We start from the raw sequence: 22,387 nt of genomic DNA on the forward strand, positions 1-22,387 counted from the left end.
TCAGATTTTTCTACTCAGCTTTCTGTTTCAAGCACTCTGGAGTCTAATTCTGATGCTTCATACTGGTGGTAAGATAAATGTGATATAGCTGCATGGTACCCTCCTTACACTCCCTTTCAGCCACCTCAGAATTTCTGGAGAGCAGCCAAAGCAGTGACTTCTGCCTTAGTCTGCAGACAGTCCCAAAGAGTGGTTCTGGGAGAGAAAACTGAAGATTTGAACAATGTTCCAAGACAGCCCAGCATCACACAGGTGTGCATACTTCTACTGAAAGTGGCTGGGTCCTTTGTTTTCAGTCTTGCTTTTCCAGGCAAGGACTTGGGAAACCTCCCAGAAGGGCAAAGATTCTCACTGTGGATGAAGAGGTGATGATCTGTTCCCCTTCCACATCTGTTTTTCTTCTTTTTCACTAGAGAGAAGAGTTGAGATTTGTTGGCGGCCTGGGCCATCCCTGTTCAGTTGCAGTCCAAAGATACAGAATGAGAGAAGGTGTCCACAGCTGGATCTTGATGCTCTCTAACTATCTTCTGCCATAGACAGCCTTTAGGGGTCTGCATAGCAGGACACAAAGCAGAGCACTCCAGACCTTGCCCTGATACAGTTATTAGCTGAAGTGTGTTGAGGCATGCGGAGACAATAAACACATTCCCTGAACTGCAGCTGGTCCTGCCTCTCAGGCTGTCAGTAATGTTGATGCTGCCAAGGCATTTGGCTATTTGCATCCTTTATATTTCCCCTTTTGACAACTATAGCAGAGACCTTTCCTCTGATGTGTATTGCTACACATCAGTGTTCACAGCTACCTGCCTTGCTCCCCTGGCAGGATTTTATCACTCAGCAGCAGGAATGGCAGACCCAGACAAGAACGTGCATCTCTGCTACTCTAGTGCACAGTCTGAGACATTACACCATGGTGCACCAAGAGAGCACAGCAGTGAGGTCTTATCAGGCAGCTGAGGCACAGATACACATGAATGAAAGGCAGGGTAGGTAGGGACAGCAATATCTTAAATCATGCCAGTACACTTCAGTGAAAGATATCTGTTAAATAACTAAACTGATCACTCTGCTATCCATATGCATTCATATTTACCCAAAGTAAATTGGATACACAAAATTATAATTCAAACATTACATCAGAAAGTCCTTAACTTATCCACCTTCCTAAAATACTTTTATAAAAGCGTTTGTTAGGGTTCTCTTTTACACTACAAACATTATTTTTGCAGTTTGCATAAATGAAAATTAGTTGCTCCACTGGACACTTACATTTCTCTCTGCCAAGCAGAAAGCATACAATCACTCAGTAAACGATCTTCTATTATAGCAATAATGAATGACATAAAAGACAGTCTAAAATGAAGCCCAACAACAATAATTCAAGCACATACCAGCTCCAGGGGTTATACAGAAATCCAGATAATCTGGAGCAGGGAACCTGTGTTTCCACAGGAGGTATACAAAAAGTTGTGGTGGAGAGAAGGAAGCCACTTCATTTGTGGGACATCAATAACAGCTGATTTGCTCTTGGGCTCAGTCACTGCTGCAAGTCTCCTTTCCACCTACACAAGCAAGAAGATTAAGAAAGACACTGGCCTGCATTCTGGTGAGGACAGACTACTTGTTTAAGGAACCACCCCTTGGTAAGATCTCTTTTTTTTTTTTTCCTTGCCCCACCCCCCTGTACTTCAAACATTTTTAAGCCTTTAGAAATCTGAGTTCTAAAGAAACTGGTTTTTTCTCCTTTATTTTATTTTTAATAGGTAATGAACAAACCTGAGAAAAGAACCTTTAATAGCAAACTGAAGATCAGGGGTTTTTACTGAAGGTATTAGACACCATGAGATTTTTTGGCTGTTGTGCAGACTGAAGGCATTGCTTTAGGTGTTGCTTTGGTTTCTTACTTCCCAACCTATTTTATTTGGCAATAAATTAATGTTTCATAAATCTTTTTAGCCCACAGTGGTAACTGCTAAATGGTATCACTGTCTTTATCTTGACCCACAAGATTCTCCATCATATTTTCTTACCTCGTCCTGTTGAGGAGAAGGGAGAGAGTAGCCAAGTGGGCATCTGGCAGCCAAGCAAGGTCAACCCATCACAGAATGCAAGATTAAAACACAGCCTTCAGGAAAAGGAGTCCCCTGCCCCCCTTGTGTGCATTGCCTCTTCCTCTTTTTCAGTGTAACAATAAGATTCTCACTACCTGCCCTGAAAATCATCACCACCACTGCTATGTTTTTTGCCAGCAGTGATCAGTATCCAACATTCAGACTTCTTCTTGTGTCTCTGATTATCTTCAGAATTAGCTTATCAAGGTCATTCCTTGTTTTGAGCCTCTATAGCTTCTCCTGATTGACCTCAGTTTATGCTGAAATAATTACAGAACCCTTTAACACCTGGGCACTGCCTAATAATTCAGCTAATTTAGATTTGCTTATTATATATTAGTCACACAAAAAGAAAGGTGGAGTTTCATTGAGTATTCCCCTGAAGATAGAATAACCTGTCTTCCTTTATTGTCTCCATAAAAATACTATTCTTGGGCTATTTCTATTATAATTCTGAGTCATTATAAGTCATTGATGAGTTTCTGTAGGATTTGTGAAATTAGTTATTTCACAGGAAAAGAAACCAACAGACCAGGACACAAATCAGGAGGTTCAGATTCTAGCTCCATCTCAGCTATCCCTTTCAACAGATCATTATTGCTGCACTTTGTGATGAAACACCTTATTTCTTCAGGACTTCTGTGTTTAGTTTTGGGGTTTCTCTGGTTTAACTCTTGATTCTTCAGAGTTAAATTGATTTTTTGAGTTTTGCTGCAGTTTTATAAAGTTCCTGATTTTTTTTCCCCACAAAATTTAATTTATATATATATGTAAATGAAAAAAAAAAAAAAGCTTTTACTTTTCTAACTCATACTCTTATCCATCATCCCCTTCATCTTTACTGTATATTTTTAGACTGGTAGAGAAATGAGCTAGCACACAGAGAAGTTACTACTTCTGATAAATTCAGCAAAGTCTGGTAGAAGTCCTAAAGGCTCACACTTTTTCAGACAGAGCTAATATTCTGTCTGGAACAGCTCCCAAAGCAGGCATGTTTTAACAAGTACCTTTATGATTAAGCTGAATTGTGAAATCAGAAGTACGTAGAACTGGAAGGCTCCTGTCAGGGATTCAACTTTATTCAGAAAGGGAAACAAACACAGACAGGTGCAAAATCCTCCTGGAATTTTCTGAGGCACAGCCCTATTTACAAAGAAGGAAGCCAGCCCTGCTGAACGAAGTGATCGGTTGTCCTTGTCTCCAGCCACAGGGAGTGTGATGGGCACGGGGTTTCAGAGGGCATGGGCACTCCAGCAGCCTGCATGGTCCTCTGAGGTGGGGTTTTGGATGTCTGTGTCCAGGTGTTGTTGTCAGCAGGGGTGGCCCCTGGGAGAAGAGGCCAGAGCAGCAGGGTGGGCATTTGCCAGCCAGCCAAGGTGAACCCATTCCATGTGGGCAGAGAGCAGTTCCTTTCCATGACAGACAGGCCATGGTCCCCAGAGCCCAGTCCACCTGGCCACAGGACAGCTAGAACTGTAGATAGTTCCTTTCTTTTCCTGACATGTTTTCCAGCACAGACATCACAAGGATAAGCCTGTGGTTTGATCTTTCCATTACAAAGACATCCCAAGTCACTATACAAACCCACTACTTGCCCCCACAGGCCCTACTTGCCGAAGAATGGTATCCTTGCTGTGAGAGAAGGGAGGAAGAAAAAGCTTTTCTCCATTAAAAATGCCTTCACCTTATCCTTGGAATGTGTAATACCAAACACATCAAACAGCTCTTCTGAAAGAGGCTTATCTTTTCCTCATGGTACAGTCAGTATGAGACTGTTTCCCCACCCTCTTCTCCAGAGTCCATCCCAGGCAAGCAAGAGAGGGCAGAAGCATTCCCAGTGCCATACCATAATCAGGACACTGTAAGCTGTATGAGAGCCCACAGGCTTCAGAGCAGGCTGGACAAATTTATGGGCTATAGCTACACCCAGATATTAAATACAAAGGCAGCACTTCTGGTTGTAGAAGTGCCTGAGCTAAATGGTGGAGAATGGAGAACATCTGCAGGGAGCACTAAGAGATGCTCTCCATACTCGTACCACTGCTGGAGAGAGAATCCTAAGTTAGGTGGCCTGGTAAAGCTCTTCTTCTATTGCCACTGTTCAACAAAATCTTTTCCAAATTTTACTGAAGCTAGATAAAAATCCTAAAAAAGCAGTTTTCTATGGATCAAGTCCTTTGCGCAGCCGTTCCCTCTTCTAGCAATAGTGACATGACTATTATGTCAATTTTCTGTTGTCACATTAATACTTGCTTCAAAGGGAGAATTAATAGAACAAGTCCAGTTGTCTCATGGCAACTAATTTGTGCAAAGAAAATATGCCTTTCTAACACAGAGGTTCTGTGTAGATCAAATGCATTTTTTGAGGTCCTGAAAGCATTTGGGAAAAATATTACAGCACAGGAGACACCTCTGCTAGTTATATGACACTTTCCTTTTGTTTTACAGGTCAGGATTGAATGATTCAGAAGGAATAGCTTCAGACAACATTTAATCTACTTTTTGGATTGCATAATAAAAGTGTGACACCCAGAAATGATGGATAGAAACTACTGTCTGTCTAGTTAAATAGTTGACTCTAACTGTCTTTCCTCTGTATCATTGTAGTACGACATGGATCAAGATCAGAAAAGTTAGAATTTTTCTCATTTCACAAATGTAATTTTGTCAAAATGGTATTTTAGGGGGTTTTAACTACTAATTGAACATGCACAGTCATAAAAACATTCCAGAGGAAAGAATAAAAGTCTCATTTTACCATTTTACTATTGCTCTTTTACTATTTCCTAGTTCTACATAAAATTCAGTAATCCACTCCATAAACAGATTACCCAATAGAAGATGTAGTGTTTCTATTAATTGCAGAAGAATATAGAACACTGTGAATGTTTTGAGACTTCTAGAAGCATTGAGATGACCATAAAATGCTCAGACTTAAACAGTACATTGGCACAGTGCTTCTAATGATTTTATAGAATATTTTTTTCCTTTTTTTTTTGTGAATTTCATAACTTTTCCAAAGATGCCTGGAAAATGGAAGACGCTAAGAAAACGACTTTATCTCTGTTAAGATGCTGTCTGAACTAGCACATTGAATTATAGCAGGTTCTCAACTTGAAAATTTGCATTCATTGCCATGACATCAAATCTAATTTTGTGATCAGTTTGGACAAGGACCTATCTGCCACTGACTGCCCTCTCATCAGCTGTCCATTGCTAAAGCAAACTCAAGTCAGCATTACTCAACACAATTCTCACAAGTGTAAGATGAGAGTAGATGGAAGTTAAACCTTAATCAACCCACTCTCCTTTGTGATACCCCACCTCAACAAAGTGATGTATTTTGAAAGGACTCCTCAGGACCATTTAGTTAGTGACTTATACTTTATTAGTTCTGCACATTTCTGAATGTTTTACTCAAGAGAAAAAATTTCAAAACACAGTTAAAATTTTTTAAGATGTAGCATCCTCATGACACTAAAGAGCCTTTAGAGAGACCAATATTTTTACTATATAATTTCTCATAAAACATTTTATCCTTCCAAATTACCTGTGTTTTGATATGTTTTCTTTGCCAATAGAAGTTAATCTGAAGGACATTTTTAATGGTCTTTCTAATAGCCAGAGAGAGTAATCTACAGTCTCACTTCAGAACCTCAACACAAAAAGCTGTTAACAAATTATCATAATAACAGATAGAATTATTATCATTGCCAAGCACTAGGATCATTTTTATATTTAGTTTCATTATCTGGTTTTCCTATGATATCTTTTTAAGTTAAACATATTTTGAAGTAAAAGGTTATAAAAATCATGAACACCAGACCGGGAAAAGCCACAGCGGCATGAAGTCAAACCATGGCTATTCTGTCTGAGGAACTGATAGAGCTGGACCTTTGGGATCATCAAATCTGCTGTTTGTTGTGAGCTGCATGATCATATGGATGCCATAGGTCAGGATCCACAGTAAAATTACAGATGTCACCAAGCCCATCCAAATTCCAGGAGTGAAGAAACCTGTACAGTCACTTGCATAGGAAAACTGGTTGTTTATGATGTTGAAGCCTTGAATCTGAAAATGAGGAAAGATAGATAGAAGAGTGCAATTAAGCATAGTCCTTACTTTCAGGATATATGTGGTAATTACAAAGCCCCACAGCTTTTAACTATCAGTCATACTCTCTGCCCATTAAAAAAAGAGTGAGAACAAAATTTTCTGCAAAACAATTTTCCAGATCTCCTTTAACCAAGGAAATTAAAGATGTAGAATCCATTTCTTTGGTAAGCAGTAGGTTCTCCACTTCAGAAATTTGTATTTCTTATCGAAGTAAAGTCCCAGAGGGGACGTGTGGTCAGTATTCTGCATCTACTGCATTCTGATCAGTATTCCGTAGTCATATAACCAGTATTATCAGTATTCACTGATCATCAGCTCTATGACCACTTCAGAGCCAGGAAACTCAAAGCACTCAAAGGCATGAGAGTTAAGGCTCCTCAGATCACGAGATTTGTTGAAATAGTCTGAGAGTTTTAGCTAATAGCTCCTTGACAGAGCAGATAGACAAAATTCCTAGAACTTACTTTAAAACACATCTAATAAAGATGATCTTTTTTGGCTGAGTTTTAGTTAGAGTTCAAGGAGAAAAAAGTTGTGAAATCTTTCTTCCTCCCTCCTTTGTAATTCAAAGACTCAAAACAGAAGGAAAGGCTTGCTTTATTGAGGTATGGGATATGTGTTGTCTATTAACTTACAAAACCTATATAAACTTTTCCAGCAGTTAGAAAAGTCTGTAATATCTCTGATTTGACTGAATTCACAATGTCTACCACTGACTGTCCTCTGACCATATTATTTTCCTCAGAAAAATCAGCCAATTTGGAGATATATTCTCTGTCTAGATCCCAATTGCACAAAAATATCAACAAACTGAATGCCTTTGAGACCAACGACTTCCTAAAAATTTTGTTCAAACCAATAAAAGGATTAGAAAACTATGCAGAAAGGGAAGACAATCTCCCCTCTACAAGCATGCACATAATGGCATAGGCACTGATTCCTTTAGAAGGAAGAAAACAAAACTTGTGGAAGAATAGGAAGGAAAGAATTAATCTGATTCATTTTGATTCATTCTTAAATATTTTTATAAAAATTAGGAATGGGATTCTTATAATTTACAGCATCTTTGAAATGGGTGTGTAAGGAAAGCACCAAATATCATAAACCCACTGGTAAAGAAATGACATGTTAAATTACTATTTTCCTTAAAATACTATCAAATAAAATTTTTAAAGTATTATTTTATTTAAATAACTTCTCTCACCCAGCAATAAGCAAGAAAACAGAAGGTCATGGATTTCTACTTTTATGTGTTCCCACACCATTATTATTCTATGATGTGCAATAAAATAAATGGAAAGCTTGAGTTTATGTGTGGTAATAAAAGAGTTTGTACTTCCTAGGAAAGGTGTTGGTACGAACCAAACAAATCTACCAGGCAACAAAGACACCAGCAAACACTCTGGGTTTGTATTCAGGCATGGCTCAGGTCCCTAAAGTTAATGTTCATGTAATGTGTGTGTTATGAGCAATGACCTTCCAGAGTGGTCATTGCTCATAACTGATATAATGTGAAGAACTAGAGGCTCTTTAGATAATGTGGGGGTGAAGACAATTTTAGCAATTCAACCTTTTAGAAGAATCTTTTCAAGTCAAATCATGGTAGCTAACTCTCAAAGACTGTCTGCTTTCACCAAAGGTACTCAGACTTCTGATTAAAGCAGGATTAGTGAACATAAGCTGCAGGGCTGGACAACTATTTGCACAGCTTTAGAGAATACATGACTGCAAAAGCCTTTGCTTGTTAAGCCACTGCTTTGACCACAAGTGAGAATGTGAATAGGAGTTGTGAAATGTAGCCTGAAAGACCTATTGACAATAAAAATGGACAGAAGGTCATGATTTATCACATTTGATGATTTATCACATTTGTGCTCAAAAAAATGGATTGACATTCTGGAAAACAATACACATTTCCTACCACATTTACAAGGGCTCTCTGAAGTACTTAACAGGTATATTCAGTTTTGAAGGGCTTTGCCACTCCTGATTTAGAGCCAGAAATACTGAAATTTATTATTTCAATTCTAGTGGTCTTATATATTTTTAAAACAGCATTATGCTTATTGAACCCTCTAGGTGAAAGATTCAATTGTACATTCCTAAAATGCTATGTCTACTTTTAGGAAGGCAAGAAAGAATATGCTGGGTTATTTTATTGTTTTTCTGAAGCTTTATCATTTCTGTGGGGGTGTTAGATACCAGGCAAAAAAAAAAGAGAATTTCAGCAGCATATATAGAAAAGTTAAAAATAGTTACATGTAGTTATCTAATATTTATGAATGTAAAAGTCTTTTGCATACAGGCCTTTGTCCAGTGGAAGTTTTGATTTTGGTGTTTAGACCAGACATTTGTCTTGATTATACATGTCTGTATTTACTGTTAATTTTAAAATATTTTTGAATGTAGATTTCTCATCATATGGTCTATGACAAAAACTTCAAGTAAAATATGCTGGGTTTATGGCTTTTAAGTGCACACCAAACTTCTAATTTTTGAACTTTGAGATATTTTAGCTACAAAGAATCAAAATATTCTTGATTTTGAAGTTTTTGGCAGTTTTTCATGGGTTTCAAAGTACTTCTGGACCACACATACTAAAGAAAAGCAGTGGTTTTGCTGGCAGCCTCCCCCTTTAGGTCACTGACAAATATGAGTTTCTCAAAAACACAAAAGGTATCATGGTAGAAGAACCATTCCTGAACAACCAAACCCAGAGCAGTTTAGGTGCTCTGCAGAGGTCTGGTGACATCCTAGGCTGTGACTGTGCCGAGTCAGCATCCCACAGAGCTTCTTTTAGATGGTAGTGAGTGAGACAGCTCCAGAACTGAAGTTAAAGGCTACACCTGTTCAACCTTACCCAGGAACAAGCTGTGCAAGGCTTCCCTGTGCAGCATTGTCCCTCTAATTCTGTGATGCAGCTTCCAGGACCCAGCCTTGCAAAGTGCAATTTTGCCAGTTTGATTGGCATTGGATCACGGTTTCTAACTCATTGCATAAAATTGACATGAAAATCATGTTTCTCAGTTTCAGGAACAAGATTTTGTGCTGGCTGCAACTACTGAGCACATCCCACATGCTTTTTTCACCATGCAATAGGGTTTGGGGGTTTCTAAACCTTATGCAATAACAAAGACTGATACTGAGATCACCTTTCAGTATGTATCAGTGGAAGATATCTGGAAAAGTATGATCTAGGTCAGATAGAACTTCGACATGAGCCCAGAATGGTGACCTTCTGTTTTCTCACACCAGAGAAGAATATCAGACTGGGAGTTTTCGGGTTGTGTTCTATGTTTAGGATTTGATCAGAAAAAAAAGCCCTTTCTCAAGAGGAACTGGAGTTTCTGTTGTCTGAAAGTGGAAGCACCTGCGGTTCCAAATCAATAAGGAAGGTGAGACACCACCACTTCTGCTCTTGGTTAAGACCACAGTGAATGGATGCCTGCTAAGGTTGGAGCAAGGCCTATTGAAGCTTTAAGAAGGCAGTAATATCAGCGCATATAGAAACTGACAGGAAAGATAGGTGGCAAGTATACACTTTGTAATTTCATAGGTCATGTCCTTTCATATCTTAGTGATGTGAAAGACTAACTCCAGAGTTTACTAGGCAAAGTACAGTTGCATGAACCATGGTATTTACAGATCTTTACAAAAAAAAAATTCATAAAGAACCTTCACAACATTGGTATGTATTACAACATTGTTTCTCAAAAAATGGTGAGACACAATACTGGAATTTGTGGAAAATAAATCTAAGCACCAATGCTCTTTCTTTGAGATTTCCATTGATTAAGCAGAAGTGTCAAGTTTGGAGTCAGACTATTGAGATTTGGTTTGTTATCAAAATTATAAATACAATTATATCAGCATTTGTATCCAGTTATTGAGGGGTTAGCTCATGTTTGACAAATAGAGTACAGTTTGGAATTATTCCCATTATTTTAATGATCTCTTCCATCAAAGAGATCCCTTAGAGAAATATTGTTTTAAGATATAAATGTTGTTATGCTTCTCTTAAGTCAAGAGCAAAGCTCAAAGTAGTAAAAGTGTAACAATCTATACCTCACAGATGTAGTCTTAACTACTACTAAATAAGCAGTAGAGTTATGTGTCATTCAAAAAAAGCCATCTGCTTTCCTTCTGGGTCATGCAGGAACAAGTACCATTCCTGATGGAAGTCCGTGGCAAACCTCCCATTAAATCTAGTTGCACTGGGCTTTGTTTCTATCTGCAGGAGTTCAGATAGTCCATGTCAGCCAAAACAGCAGCCACACTAAGCTGTACTTTCCTAGGCAAACAAAGCACAGAGAAATCAAATAAAAACAAAGTAAGCTGCATAAAGCCACCCACCTAAGAGGCCCCTGTTTCCAAGAGCAGCCCAATTCATTAAACAGGCATCAGGACTTAGCCATTCTTTGCCTGATTAGGCACATTTGGTTTAATTGGGTTTTCTTTCTGTGGACAACTTCATAGTTATGTTTTTCAAAGCTGCGCTTTCATGTTTTCCTTGTTCAGCAACTGGCGTCTTGTTTACCCCTCTACTGAATAGCTCACCTAGGGGAACAGCTTTTCCTTTATGTTTTCCCACTGGCTGGAATGAAAGCAAGGGCATTATGAATGTGTGTCATTCACCACCTACAATAGCAAGTAATAGTACTTGGAGTTATCTCTGAAATGGCAAAGCATACTCACTTGCAACTTGGAAATGAAAACATCCCAATTTTTTGCCTCATTGTTGGATGGATCTCTATCCAGCCTTGCAGGATAGAGATTGCTTGTTCCCACCAGCTGACAATGAAATGAATACTCTGCAGGGGCAGAGATGCCAGAAACAATAAATTTAGCTAACTTTTCTCCATCTTGTACAATCTCAACTGAATCTAAAGTGGACCATCTTCTAGCCGAGACTTCATAGAACTTGTTGGTCATTAAAAACCTAGGAACACAACAGAGGACAAAAAGAAAAAAATCAACAGGTTAGAAGGAAAAAATTAATATACTTTTGATAAAGTAACCGATAAAGGCTCACTATTGCTGGCTGAAAACATCACAGTTGATGATGGCATGGGCTCCCATGTCATTAGGATGGTTTCAAGTGAAGAAGTTCTGTGAATGTGTTTACTACTTACAGTTTCACCTCACAAGCACAGCTTTCTATAACTGTGGCAGGCAAGAAGCAAATGCAGTTTCATTCTTCAAGGGCCTCTGCCAGTGCTGTATTTCATCAGTTACCAACAGTTTATAATAAATGAGAAGCTGAGAAAGTGTCAGTAGGACTGCAGTGGCTCTGAATAAATATTTTATGGGATTTTTGGAAAATTGCTTTTCTGATATGTATAGGCATGATAGCCATTCTAATTTATCATTGCAATTCTTTCTTGGCTCAAATGCCTAAATGGCAATTTCCTTTGCAAAGGTCTGAATTTGGTGTAGAAGACAGAGCTTTCTCTCACTGGTGGGTCAGGAAGGATTGTCAGATCTAGTTTCACAATTTGAAGTAGGCTATGCACAAAAAAATATTTTATAATTTTGAAAGCATCTGTGTATGTGTAGTATTGCAGCAGTTTATAATCATGGAATTTGTGTTACTACCAATGCAGTCTGAACAGCTCCCAGCAGACATAACCAAGAACATCCAGAGGTACATTCTGCTCCTGTACAGATCAGGACTATGTGCTACTCTTTACCAGTTTTTATACAGTTACTTTTAGGCTATTCAGGCTATTTCATAAGGAAATTATAAGCCTATACCCTTAGTGTACATTGTTTGATACTTTAACCCTACTTGGTCTATGCATGTGTATCTCTACACAGTTTGCTGATGATTTCTTTTGATTATTGGTAACCACAAAAGATTAAGAAGAGAAATCTATTTATCAATAAGTAAGACTTGCTACAAAATGAAATATTCTAATATGTGTGTCCACAATGGGTGACGCTGTATGTTCAGTTTAAAATTTGAAGTCATAACTAAGATGAAATTATGATTGGTTTGAAAAAAAAGTATAGTAATCTTAAATGAGGCACAATATATATTATTTTATGTTCTGTAGCGTATATGTATGTAGAGAAAATATTCTCTCTGTAGAATATTGCATGTTTGTTGAAATTACTTACTTTCAATATTGTGTCATCCACACAGCATAGAATCTAATCACAAAGAATGCTTTTTTAAAAAAAATTATTAATAATCAGTGGCTTTTGATTCAGGTAAGTTCAGAAATGTCAAGAGTTTCAAAATGCTCAGAAGGAATTCCAGAACACAGTGTCACTGAAGTGAGAAAAGGATGTTTTGTCTTATGGAATTCTTTATGTTTTAAGCCTGAACATAAAACATTAAGCTGCAAGCATCAGTGAAAAAGAAAAAAAAAACAAAAAAACTAATTCCATCCAGTCCACATTTACAGATATATATAGAAAATAGTCTATTCTTATACAGTTACAAAATTAAAACCTTGATATTATTGCTAGAAGAAAGGAACCTTTTCCTGATGTACAGTACAATCTGGACAGAATTTCCCTGGTGCCGCAGTAGCAATGCTATAGGCACTAGCTGAAAGCCAGTTATAAACACAGAGAAGATTACTTAAATGTTTATGACAACCACAAAGGCTGGGTGTGGTCTGTACTTTTGCTGATAAGATGAGACAAGTGGTAAAGAAGGAAATTTCTTTTAAACTGACCTTATGAACAAAAAGTTTTATAAGGCCATGTATGTGAGTACAGTCTAAAATGAGTTTGAAGGGAATGCTGTCTCTTCATATTACACCAAAGACTAAAATGCTGTGCTACTTGCAGACTTATGAGAATTAATATTCTAACTGGTTAACTAGTTGATCACAGTTAGCTTAGTAATGAAGGCTGTTATCCTTGGCATTTTTCCAAACAGCTAACAGTGAATAGCCTCCAACAGGCACACGCTTAACTGATAATGGATGTAAATAGAGTTCATTAAACTACAAGAAAAAAAGGCATTCAAACAACAAAAATCTATAGAATTACTTAATTTAGTTTAACATTTTCTCAAATGAGTAGACAGCAAATAGAGCACATTATAGCAAATTAATGATACAGAGCAGAGAGAAAACAAAGGTTTTATCTGCAGAACTGAAAGTACCTTGGCTTCTTAAGGAAATGTTACGTTCATGTTAAACATTAGAGACAATTATGTACATTGGGGACATTAGGTACTTTATGTATAGTGGCACAAAAAATTCCTGGTCATGGGCCAGGCTGCCTTTGTGCCAGATAACTGTATGAACTCTGATTGCCACCACCACTGATCGTGACTCATGTGGCTAATCATTACAAGCAGAGGTATTTCTGAAGAGGAAGGCAGCTAGAATTACTGTTTCAAATATTCAAAGAGAAACACAACTGTTAAGCAAAAGACTTTAAAACACGGTTTTTGGGTCAGCTCTGTTCTGTTCTGACAACAGCAGTCAAGTATGTACCAATGTAAATTTGGAACACTAATGTTGTGCACTCCCATTCACTTCGACACTTTTTCCCAGAGAAAATGACAGACAAGTGCTTGAACAGTTGGATCAGCTCATGAGAGAACTGAGATGGTGTTTCTTCCAGCAAAGGACTACTGCCCACTGCTCCCACTCCTGCAAGCAGTAGCTTGCTTTCCTAACACTATCACAACACTCCACAGCCACTCCCTTACAGCTCATCTCCCAGTACAAGTGCAGGAGGATGAGTGAGACTGTGGCTCTTGCTAGAGAGAGTGAGAGGGAGGTGCCAGCTGTGTGTGTGCACAGGATGAAGCAGCAGTTGCAGCTGTCAGTGGAGGTGGGATGTGACCAGCTGCTCTGTACGTGGGCATAGACTGGTGTTGGTAAGGGGGGCAGCCTCTGGATCCTGCTCATGCTGCTGAATTTAGAACCTACTTTACTGAAGAATAAACTGAGCTACTTGAATGAACATGGTCCTCTCTGGAGTCACTTTCAAGATATGCTATCCTACACTTAAGTAAAAGGCCTTTACAAAGGCAAAAAGTGCAGTCATGGCTCTCAGCTCTGTTCTTTCCACCTCTCTGCCTGGCTTGTGTCCTGTTTGTTAAGGCAGACCATGATCTTAGTGAAGTGTAATCTTGAAAAAGAAATCAAAATCAAAATGAACCAGAGGGGAAAACAGAGGTTGCAACATATCTCTATGGATTTTAGAAGCTCTGACAAGAGACATGCTGAGATACACAAGGTGAATAAAGTGTGAATGAATCATGAAAAAAGTCAATGGCTTGTTCTGGTTCTGTTCCATGTATCTTATTATTTGCATTCCATAGCATGCACTGCTATATTATGGTAGCTAACAGAGGCCTAAAATGACAGCATTGTCCCACCAAGTGGCAATCCAACAGAAAACTAAAAATAATCAAGTGAGTCTTTAGAACTATTGTTAATTTGTAAAGTGAGGTGCTATGGGTTGATACCAGCCAGCAGCCAAGCACACATTTAGCTGTTTGCTCACTCCCCATGTGCAACAGGACAAGAGGGAGAATAGAAAGAGCAAAAAATGAGGAAACTTGTAGGTCCAGATGGAAACAGCTTAAGAGGTTAAGGGGAGAGGGGAAAAAAGCAGTACAGAGACAGTCAGTCCCTATCTCCCACATACAGGCCAAGGCATAGTGAAGGTCCAAGAAACGGTTACCATGGAAGCTACTCCTTACATTCTTCCTCTATTGAATTTTATATTTCTAAGCACCTGTGTCATAAATAAAAATTGATCTATTTAGATATATTTGTGTTTATTCGCCCTGAAGGTCTATTTAAAACGTGTATCACACATGGCCCAATGGAATAAAACAAATTCTCCTGCAAAACACAGCCAGCCAATGCTACTCTTATTTGCTTGGCATGAAAACATCCAGGACCTTACCTGAGCTATCTTTTCAAGTCCTCACCTATTGTGGAGCCTGAGTTTCTTATTCCAGCTTCAAGGGCTGTTTATGCATTTTGTATTTAGCTATAATGTGTTCAAGTAGAGGCACAGGTCAAGAAAGACTTTGTGAATATTTCTGCCTCTACTACAACAGACTCAAAGGATATAATTTTTTTTTCCTGAAAAAGAAAGAAAACATGAACCATTCACCTTTTGTACTGGAATTTCATTTAAATTACAGTTTGTCTGCAGAGTTCCTTCAAATTTCTTCTCTCCAGATGCAACTCAGATTCATGACCGCATTAATTTTTTCATCCAATAATTAATTAAAATTGTAAGTTTTTTAACAAACAGATTACTAAATATAATTCTAAATAACCTTCACTAAATCCATGTGTGCACTAACATCACATTTAATCTTCTGCCAGCTGCAAAAAACAAAATCTAAGATAAATGTTTCAACTGCCAAAGAATTTTGTTTCTATAGTACTGTCTCAAGGTTTGCAATTTGCCATTGCACAGTTAAGTGAAGCCTGTTGACTACTAAAGGAAACAACACCTTTAAGATCTAGCTGTGAACTCATTTTGAAGCACAGTGTCACGCTCCAGAGGATGCTTTGTGATTTGTACTGTTTTTTTGGAACTGTAATTTTACTAAAAAAAGATGATATTATGCGGAGCATAATTGCATTCAGGACAAATGTAGGAAACAACCACATTCATTCAGACAGAAAGAGATTACAGCAGACCAGCTAAGACTTGTGCTAGGATGAGCAAAGATGAAGAATGAGAATCAGAGCAGTGTTTTGGAGGGCCTGTCTCTATCAGAGTGGGATAGGAGCATAAAGAGCAGACAGAAGAGCATCAGGACAGCACCAGAGAAGGTGGTATTTTGGGACTTGTAGTAAAAGGAAAAATACAACTTGGGTCGAGTCTTGGTTTGAGATCAGTATCTTTTAAATGGGATCCAAGGAAAATATTTTCTTAATTCCCCATAGTGTTTAGGGAAATACGTGTCTCTTTGATAATTTACATGACTGAGACCAAGGCATGCTTGACACCATCACCAAGGATAAGTCCCAGGGATCCTATACACAGCTAACTTCAAAAAGTCAAAAGTTTAAAGTCAAAAAAGTAAAAATACTGTACTAACAGCAATCTTATCTGTACAGTATGTTCTCTTGCAAAGCTCTAGCTGGTTGAGGGAGAAGGGAGATGTATGTCTGGCTTTTTGCCACCTGTCATCATCTCTGATACTGAATACAAGTGTCTCTATGCACTCTGAATACCACTCCAAACACATTGCTGACTCTCCTCAAGACAAGTTCTTCTGGGATCCTTTTACCTTAACACAGAATGTCTTTCTGTCTCAGTGTAAATAATGGTATCTATTCATTTGAGCATTCATCTGGGCAGGCTGGATTGATGTACCAGGGCCAATGGTATGAGGTTCAACAATGCCAAGTCCTGCACTTGGGTCATAACAACCCCAGGCAGCACCACAGGCTGGGCACAGAATGGCTGCAAAGATGCCTGGCGGAAAAGGACCTGGAGGTGCTGGTCAACAGCAGCTGAACATGACCCTGCCAGTGCCCAGGTGGCCAAGAAGACTGATGCCATCCTGGCCAGTATCAGCAATAGTGCAACCAGGCAGTGATTGTCCCCCTGTACTCAGCACTGGTGAGGTCACACCTTGAATCTGGTGTTCAGTTCTGGACCCCTCACCAGCAGAAAGACATTGAGGTACCAGAGCGTGTCCAGGGAAGGGCAAAAAAACTGTTGAAGGGGCTGGAGCACAAGTCCTGTCCACAAGGAGTAGCTGAGGGAGCTGGAGATATTTAGCCTGGAGGTGAGGAAGCTCCGGGGTGACCTTATCACTCTCTACAACAATGGGACAGGAGGATTTAGGGAGGTGGGGTTTAGTTTCCTCTTCCTAGTAAGAAAACAACAAGACAAAATGGACTCAAATTGCACCAGGGAGGTTTAGGTTGGATTTTAGGAGAAATTTCTTCAGTTAAAGGGTTGCCAGGCCTTGGAAGAGGTTCCCCAGGCAAGTGGCTGAGTCTCCACCCTTGAAGATATTTAGAAGATGTTGCACTTAGGACATGGTTTAGTGGTGGACTTGGCAGGTCTGGGTTAAATATTGGATTCAATGATCACAGAGATATTTTTCAATGTAAACAATTCTATGATTCTCCCTTTGATTTTTCTTCCCATGTCTTCCAATTCCCTAGCTATTCTTCCCTCTTGCCATGGTAGGAGAATTATGGTCTTGTCACCATCCATGGACCAGTAAAGACTAAAACTTTTTGCACCCCTTGTGGTTACAAGCTAGCACTAACAGAGTGCACTGGCAATCCACATTAGGACTCAATACAGCCCTGGCCATGCAGGTAGACTTCAACACCTCAAAGTTTTTACAAATCACAGTTGGATTTACCTGAGAGAACTGTAGAACAATCCTGTTAGTAAAACAGGAAGCTGCATATACCAGTACCTTACAGTATGGATGTTTGCCTACAATATTTTTTCAGAACTTTACCTGAGAATAATAATATATTTCCTATATAAAGACTGCACTGTTGTTTTCCTGCATCATGACTCCTCAGAAGAGAAAGCAAATAATAATTTAAAAAATATTTTCATTTAACTTCTCCCCTATTTTTGTTCCTACTTTATTAACAAGCATTGTAAACCACAAAAGATCTATTTAAATAAATCATAAGTTACCTTATCTCTAGGCTGCTGATTCCATTCACTGGTCTTGTGTATTTTAATGACAGTCTAAGAATAAGAAACAGATTTTTAATGTTAGAGTATTCAGCTTTAATTAGATCATTATGACATTTCAATTTGAGGGATATATTGTAAATCAGTAGGCAATTACAAAAGTCATATAGCAAAGGTTCAGTACATAGAAAAATATGACTAAATATTTCTAGGGTTTTATTCACCCAAGGGCAGGTGCTTCAGAGTAAAGGAAAACAGAGATCATGTTTCATTAATGTACTTCTAGCTGAGTTACTACCTCGTAACTGGCAATACTCCCCTTTAAGGGAATGAAATGATGGTGTCATTAATGCCAGTGGACACTTTTGTGATTGTGAGATGGAGCACAGGGAAACCTGTTTGGACCAAATACAAACAAACAAGGAAGCGGGGAACATAAGACAAAAAAATTGTGAAAATAACAGGCCTCATCTGAACAGTTTTTGTGGTCTTGACTTAACTTCTTTCTTCTAAGAATACATTTTTTTAAAGTTTTGGATGCTTTAGAAGAAGACAATTAAAATAGCACTGATTTTACATGTTATTTCTGAAATTTTTTGGAATTAAATGTATTATGATATGAAATTTCTTGAGCTACTCACGTTGTGTTGCTGTCAGAGCACTCAGAGGCAGAAGTATCCACACTCTGTGTTAAAAATGTTGCATTTGTCAAATCTATTAAAACTGAACTGTTGGCTTTGAGGCTGAAATTACTAGCATAAAAAAGGATGCATGTATCATTTCCAATGGTTACATTCAGAGGAGGATATGATGAACTTTCTTCTTCCTCAGCAGCCATTAATTGTCGTCTTAATTCCGCCACCACATCAGTTTTTCTAGAAATCTGGAACACCAACACATTAACAATTCATCCCTTTGTAACAGTCTTTTCAGTTGAAAACAGACCTTCACCATCCTGTACCATGAGCACCTGTTCTTAAATCCTCACTCAACCTCAGTATTTGTTACTGTCTGTCTGTTTAACTGGTGGTGTTGAGGCTAATGAGGCTCCCAAGGCCAGCTCTCCACATGTGAAAATAAGCACCACTGACACTAGGCAAACAAATGTAAAAAAATTTTGGTAGTGTTGCCTTAAGATAGTAGCATTCATTTGTGCTGGCAGGTAGAAGAATTTTTTTTTCCCAGAAGAAAATACTAAAAGAAATTAGCTCCTCTTTTTTCTGCAATAATATCATGAGAAAATTTCATCTTGCTAGTTCAGGGACACTCTCCACTTAAGCAGCAGTAACTGTTTTTGCAGTCTTCATTTTAACAAGCGTGAGAGCAGTCTACTTAGCTACAGCAAGCTTATTTTTAGACTCTTCTGGTGGCTTCTGGAAAAAGAAGACCTTCACTCATTTGGCTGATGTAGTGAACATCAGCCTACAAGAGACACATCTGCTTTTAAGGTATTTCCAGGAATTTAGGGTATTTGCATGAATATTTTGGATATCTCCAGGAATTCCACTTAGTAGGTAATGCTTTTAAAAAATGCAGGTAAAGCAGCCCAGATAAAACAGGTATCAACAGTTAAAGCAAACTTACCTTACCACACAACAAATTTATTCTGTTCTTATCTTACTCCTCACTTCTTACCCTATTCGTATCTGGAATATTCCACCTATTTTTGATTCCCATGTCAGCTTTACAACCTTGTATGCTACAAGTGGCCTCTACCCTTGTATGACTTTAGGGTACAAGAAATGAAAGGCATCACAAAGGGTACAAGGATTACTAGAACTGTAATGATGTGGAGCTATTGCCTGGAACTACCTTTCATGGGTTTAAAGACTGTCAATGTTGTAACCAGTATAAAATGACAGGTTTAATGACAGTCAGTAATTTCCCAGTCTGAAACAGAGACTATAATATCACTTTATCACCTGCCGGTGGAGAAGAGCCCCAGAAGATTTTGTCACCTGAACGGCTGCTCTGTAAACACTACTGGCCATCTGTTATTTACAGCTTGTCTTTGCAGGTACCTCATTCTATCAAGTAAGCAGAATGGGCTGCACAAAAACCCTCTGACTAAATGCTCTAGTGAAGAATGCAGTCTTCCCCTCCCATACATGCATACTTTATGAATTTCTTTTTAATTCAGAACAGTGCCTTTTCAAATACATCAGAACAAGTATTATTTTAAATGAATACCATGCTCTTTAAAAGAAGAGGGTACAACAAAAGAAAATATTCAACTTTTGATATAAAACTTTAAATCTTTCCTTAGACTTTCCTGAAATGTAATCATTTTATTTCAAACTAAGAGGAAAAGCTGAAGTCTAAATTATATCCTGTCTAACTATTGACTTTACTATGTGGGCCCCATGTATCATCTAAAGAGGGCTTTAAAAACCACCTGCTAAGAGCTGAAAACAATGCTACATTGGATACTGTGACTGGAATAACTTTGGGGATTAGGTCGAAGTACCTCAAAATAAAAAGAAATCTATTAAAATATAATCATACTACAGCTTTATTTCTATTGCTCTCTGAGCAGTACTTTGCCATGAGGCTCTTACATACACATTTCCTTGCCTCTCTCAGAAAGCATATGAACCAAAAGAGTGTAAACCTGGAAATAAGGGCTTTCAGAGGAAAAGAGATTCACTAGTTTGATAGGCATAGGCAGATCCATCAGATCAATGCATGGCTCCAAGGTCAGTGTCAGTGGAAAAATTTTGCATTTGTTGACCATGGGATTATCTACTCAACATGTGCTCCAGTGACACCTGACAGGATGCACCTGTCTCAGAGGGCAAGAAGAGCTCTAGACCAGGGGGCTTGATGACAAAGATTTAAATGAGCTTGGAAGGGGGAAAGGAACAAAACCTGGCTGTCCAGTGATGAGCAATGAGATGGTGCCAAAACTTGGGGAAACGAGCATTAACGGGATCCCTCGATCTGCTTCCAAGTCAGATATTCTGTGAATCAGGCATGCTTGAAATCAGAGAGAGATATTTAAAAATTCAGTCTTCAGGCTGGAAGGAGGAAGGAAACAGCCCAGCCTGGGACCCACTGGAGACCTGAGGACAGCAGTTGCTCCATCCAGGAAGCTGAGAGCTTCCCCACTATGCCCCTGTTTCTCTGTTTAAGGAACATTTTCTTTTTCTTTTGTTCCTGCACAAACATGAGCTTACTGAATCAAAATCATCCTCCAATGTCATATATTTCATGCTAAGCTATAAATTACAGGACACTTCCTTGACAAATGGATTATATTTACACTGCATTACTGTAAATCAAATTAGATTATTTAGGAACAATGTATTGTGGAAGTGTTGCCAATCATTACACCATATTTAATTCTTTGTTCTATGTGCTCTTCTCCTTCAGGTAGTCTGAACTGAGGGATGTGTGAATCACTGTCTTATTCTCTGAATTTATCAATGGCATTTTTGATCTCAGTCATGCAGTGAACAACAGCTAGACCTGATTAAATAATGTACAGAAAAGAAAAACAAAGAAATTACATTTTCCTAGACCACAATGGAATGTTGCAATTACTAACTGAACCTGCAACAGAGGTAGCCTGAAAAACTTCTTCCCTTTGATCTGTTTTTCAAGCCTCCCAATTCAGAATCATTTCTCTTGAAAACAAGAAAGGAAGCAGGTCTGGGAACATTTTGATACACCAACATACAAATCTTTTTCCAAGCAAACAGACCTTACATCCAAAATTACTTGTTTTGTTGTTGTTGCCACAATTTTGTTTGCTCTTCCAACACAGAGTGGCTAGAGACAAGAAAAAAGATTTGGGGCCATTTTATACATTTGAAATGACACTTGAGAACAAATATAAATCAAACAGTTGTAAACACATTTGAAAATCATACAAAATGCTGTGAAAATGAAACTTTCATTTGCTTAAATGATGAATGGTAATGAACAACAGAAACAGATATTTTAAACTGGTTACAACATGGGATTTTTGAATATCAGTTCAACAGACACTTGTGTCTTCTGTTACAATCTTTTGGTCTTTGACTTCTTACTGCTGCATTAAAGTGTGCACACCAAGAATAAGAAAACTGTTCTGCTGGTGCTTGCTGCTCCTTTTCATTTCTAAGAGCATAGATTTATGACCACATCCTCTCTGTGGGATTGCTGCTCTTATTGGAAAGGTATTTCTGTACTTTCAAGGAGGGAGATGAGTAGGCAGAAGGGTCCATTCCCTTGTCCATTCCTTTTCTCTTTTTAGGCTAAATCTTAGTTTACTCCATACATCCATACTATTTTGTGCACTACAGTGTCTTCTCTGTATATATCTGACTTGGATGGCAAATGACATTTTTTCCAATTTTAGTCATAACCTGATTAAGCCAGTTGTTAGTATTGCAAAACTACATAAGAATCCTACCTTCTACTAAGAAAAAAACAAAAACGTGCAGTATTAGAGCCAGATTTTGCTTATTAGCATTGCATAGCATGGCAAAAATGAAGAAAAAAACCTGAAAATATTTAGGGAATACATGTAGAGACAAGTTCAAAATACGTCGTAAAA

General features: G+C 38.3%; 1 protein-coding gene across 1 annotated transcript in view; it reads right to left on the reverse strand.

Moving 5' to 3' along the window:
- Positions 1-5,476: 5,476 nt before the first annotated feature.
- Positions 5,477-22,387, reverse strand: part of ATP6AP1 (ATPase H+ transporting accessory protein 1) — a 50,002-nt gene continuing 33,091 nt past the window's right edge. The window contains exons 7-10 of the mRNA XM_059847206.1: positions 18,489-18,730; positions 17,848-17,901; positions 10,924-11,167; positions 5,477-6,183 (exon numbers count right to left, since the gene is read on the reverse strand). Coding sequence (XP_059703189.1) covers positions 5,974-6,183; positions 10,924-11,167; positions 17,848-17,901; positions 18,489-18,730 — 750 coding nt within the window. The 3' untranslated portion in view covers positions 5,477-5,973. The remainder of the gene's footprint in view (positions 6,184-10,923; positions 11,168-17,847; positions 17,902-18,488; positions 18,731-22,387) is intronic.

Source organism: Haemorhous mexicanus, chromosome 5, assembly GCF_027477595.1.
Source record: "Haemorhous mexicanus isolate bHaeMex1 chromosome 5, bHaeMex1.pri, whole genome shotgun sequence".
Lineage (NCBI taxonomy): Eukaryota > Metazoa > Chordata > Aves > Passeriformes > Fringillidae > Haemorhous > Haemorhous mexicanus.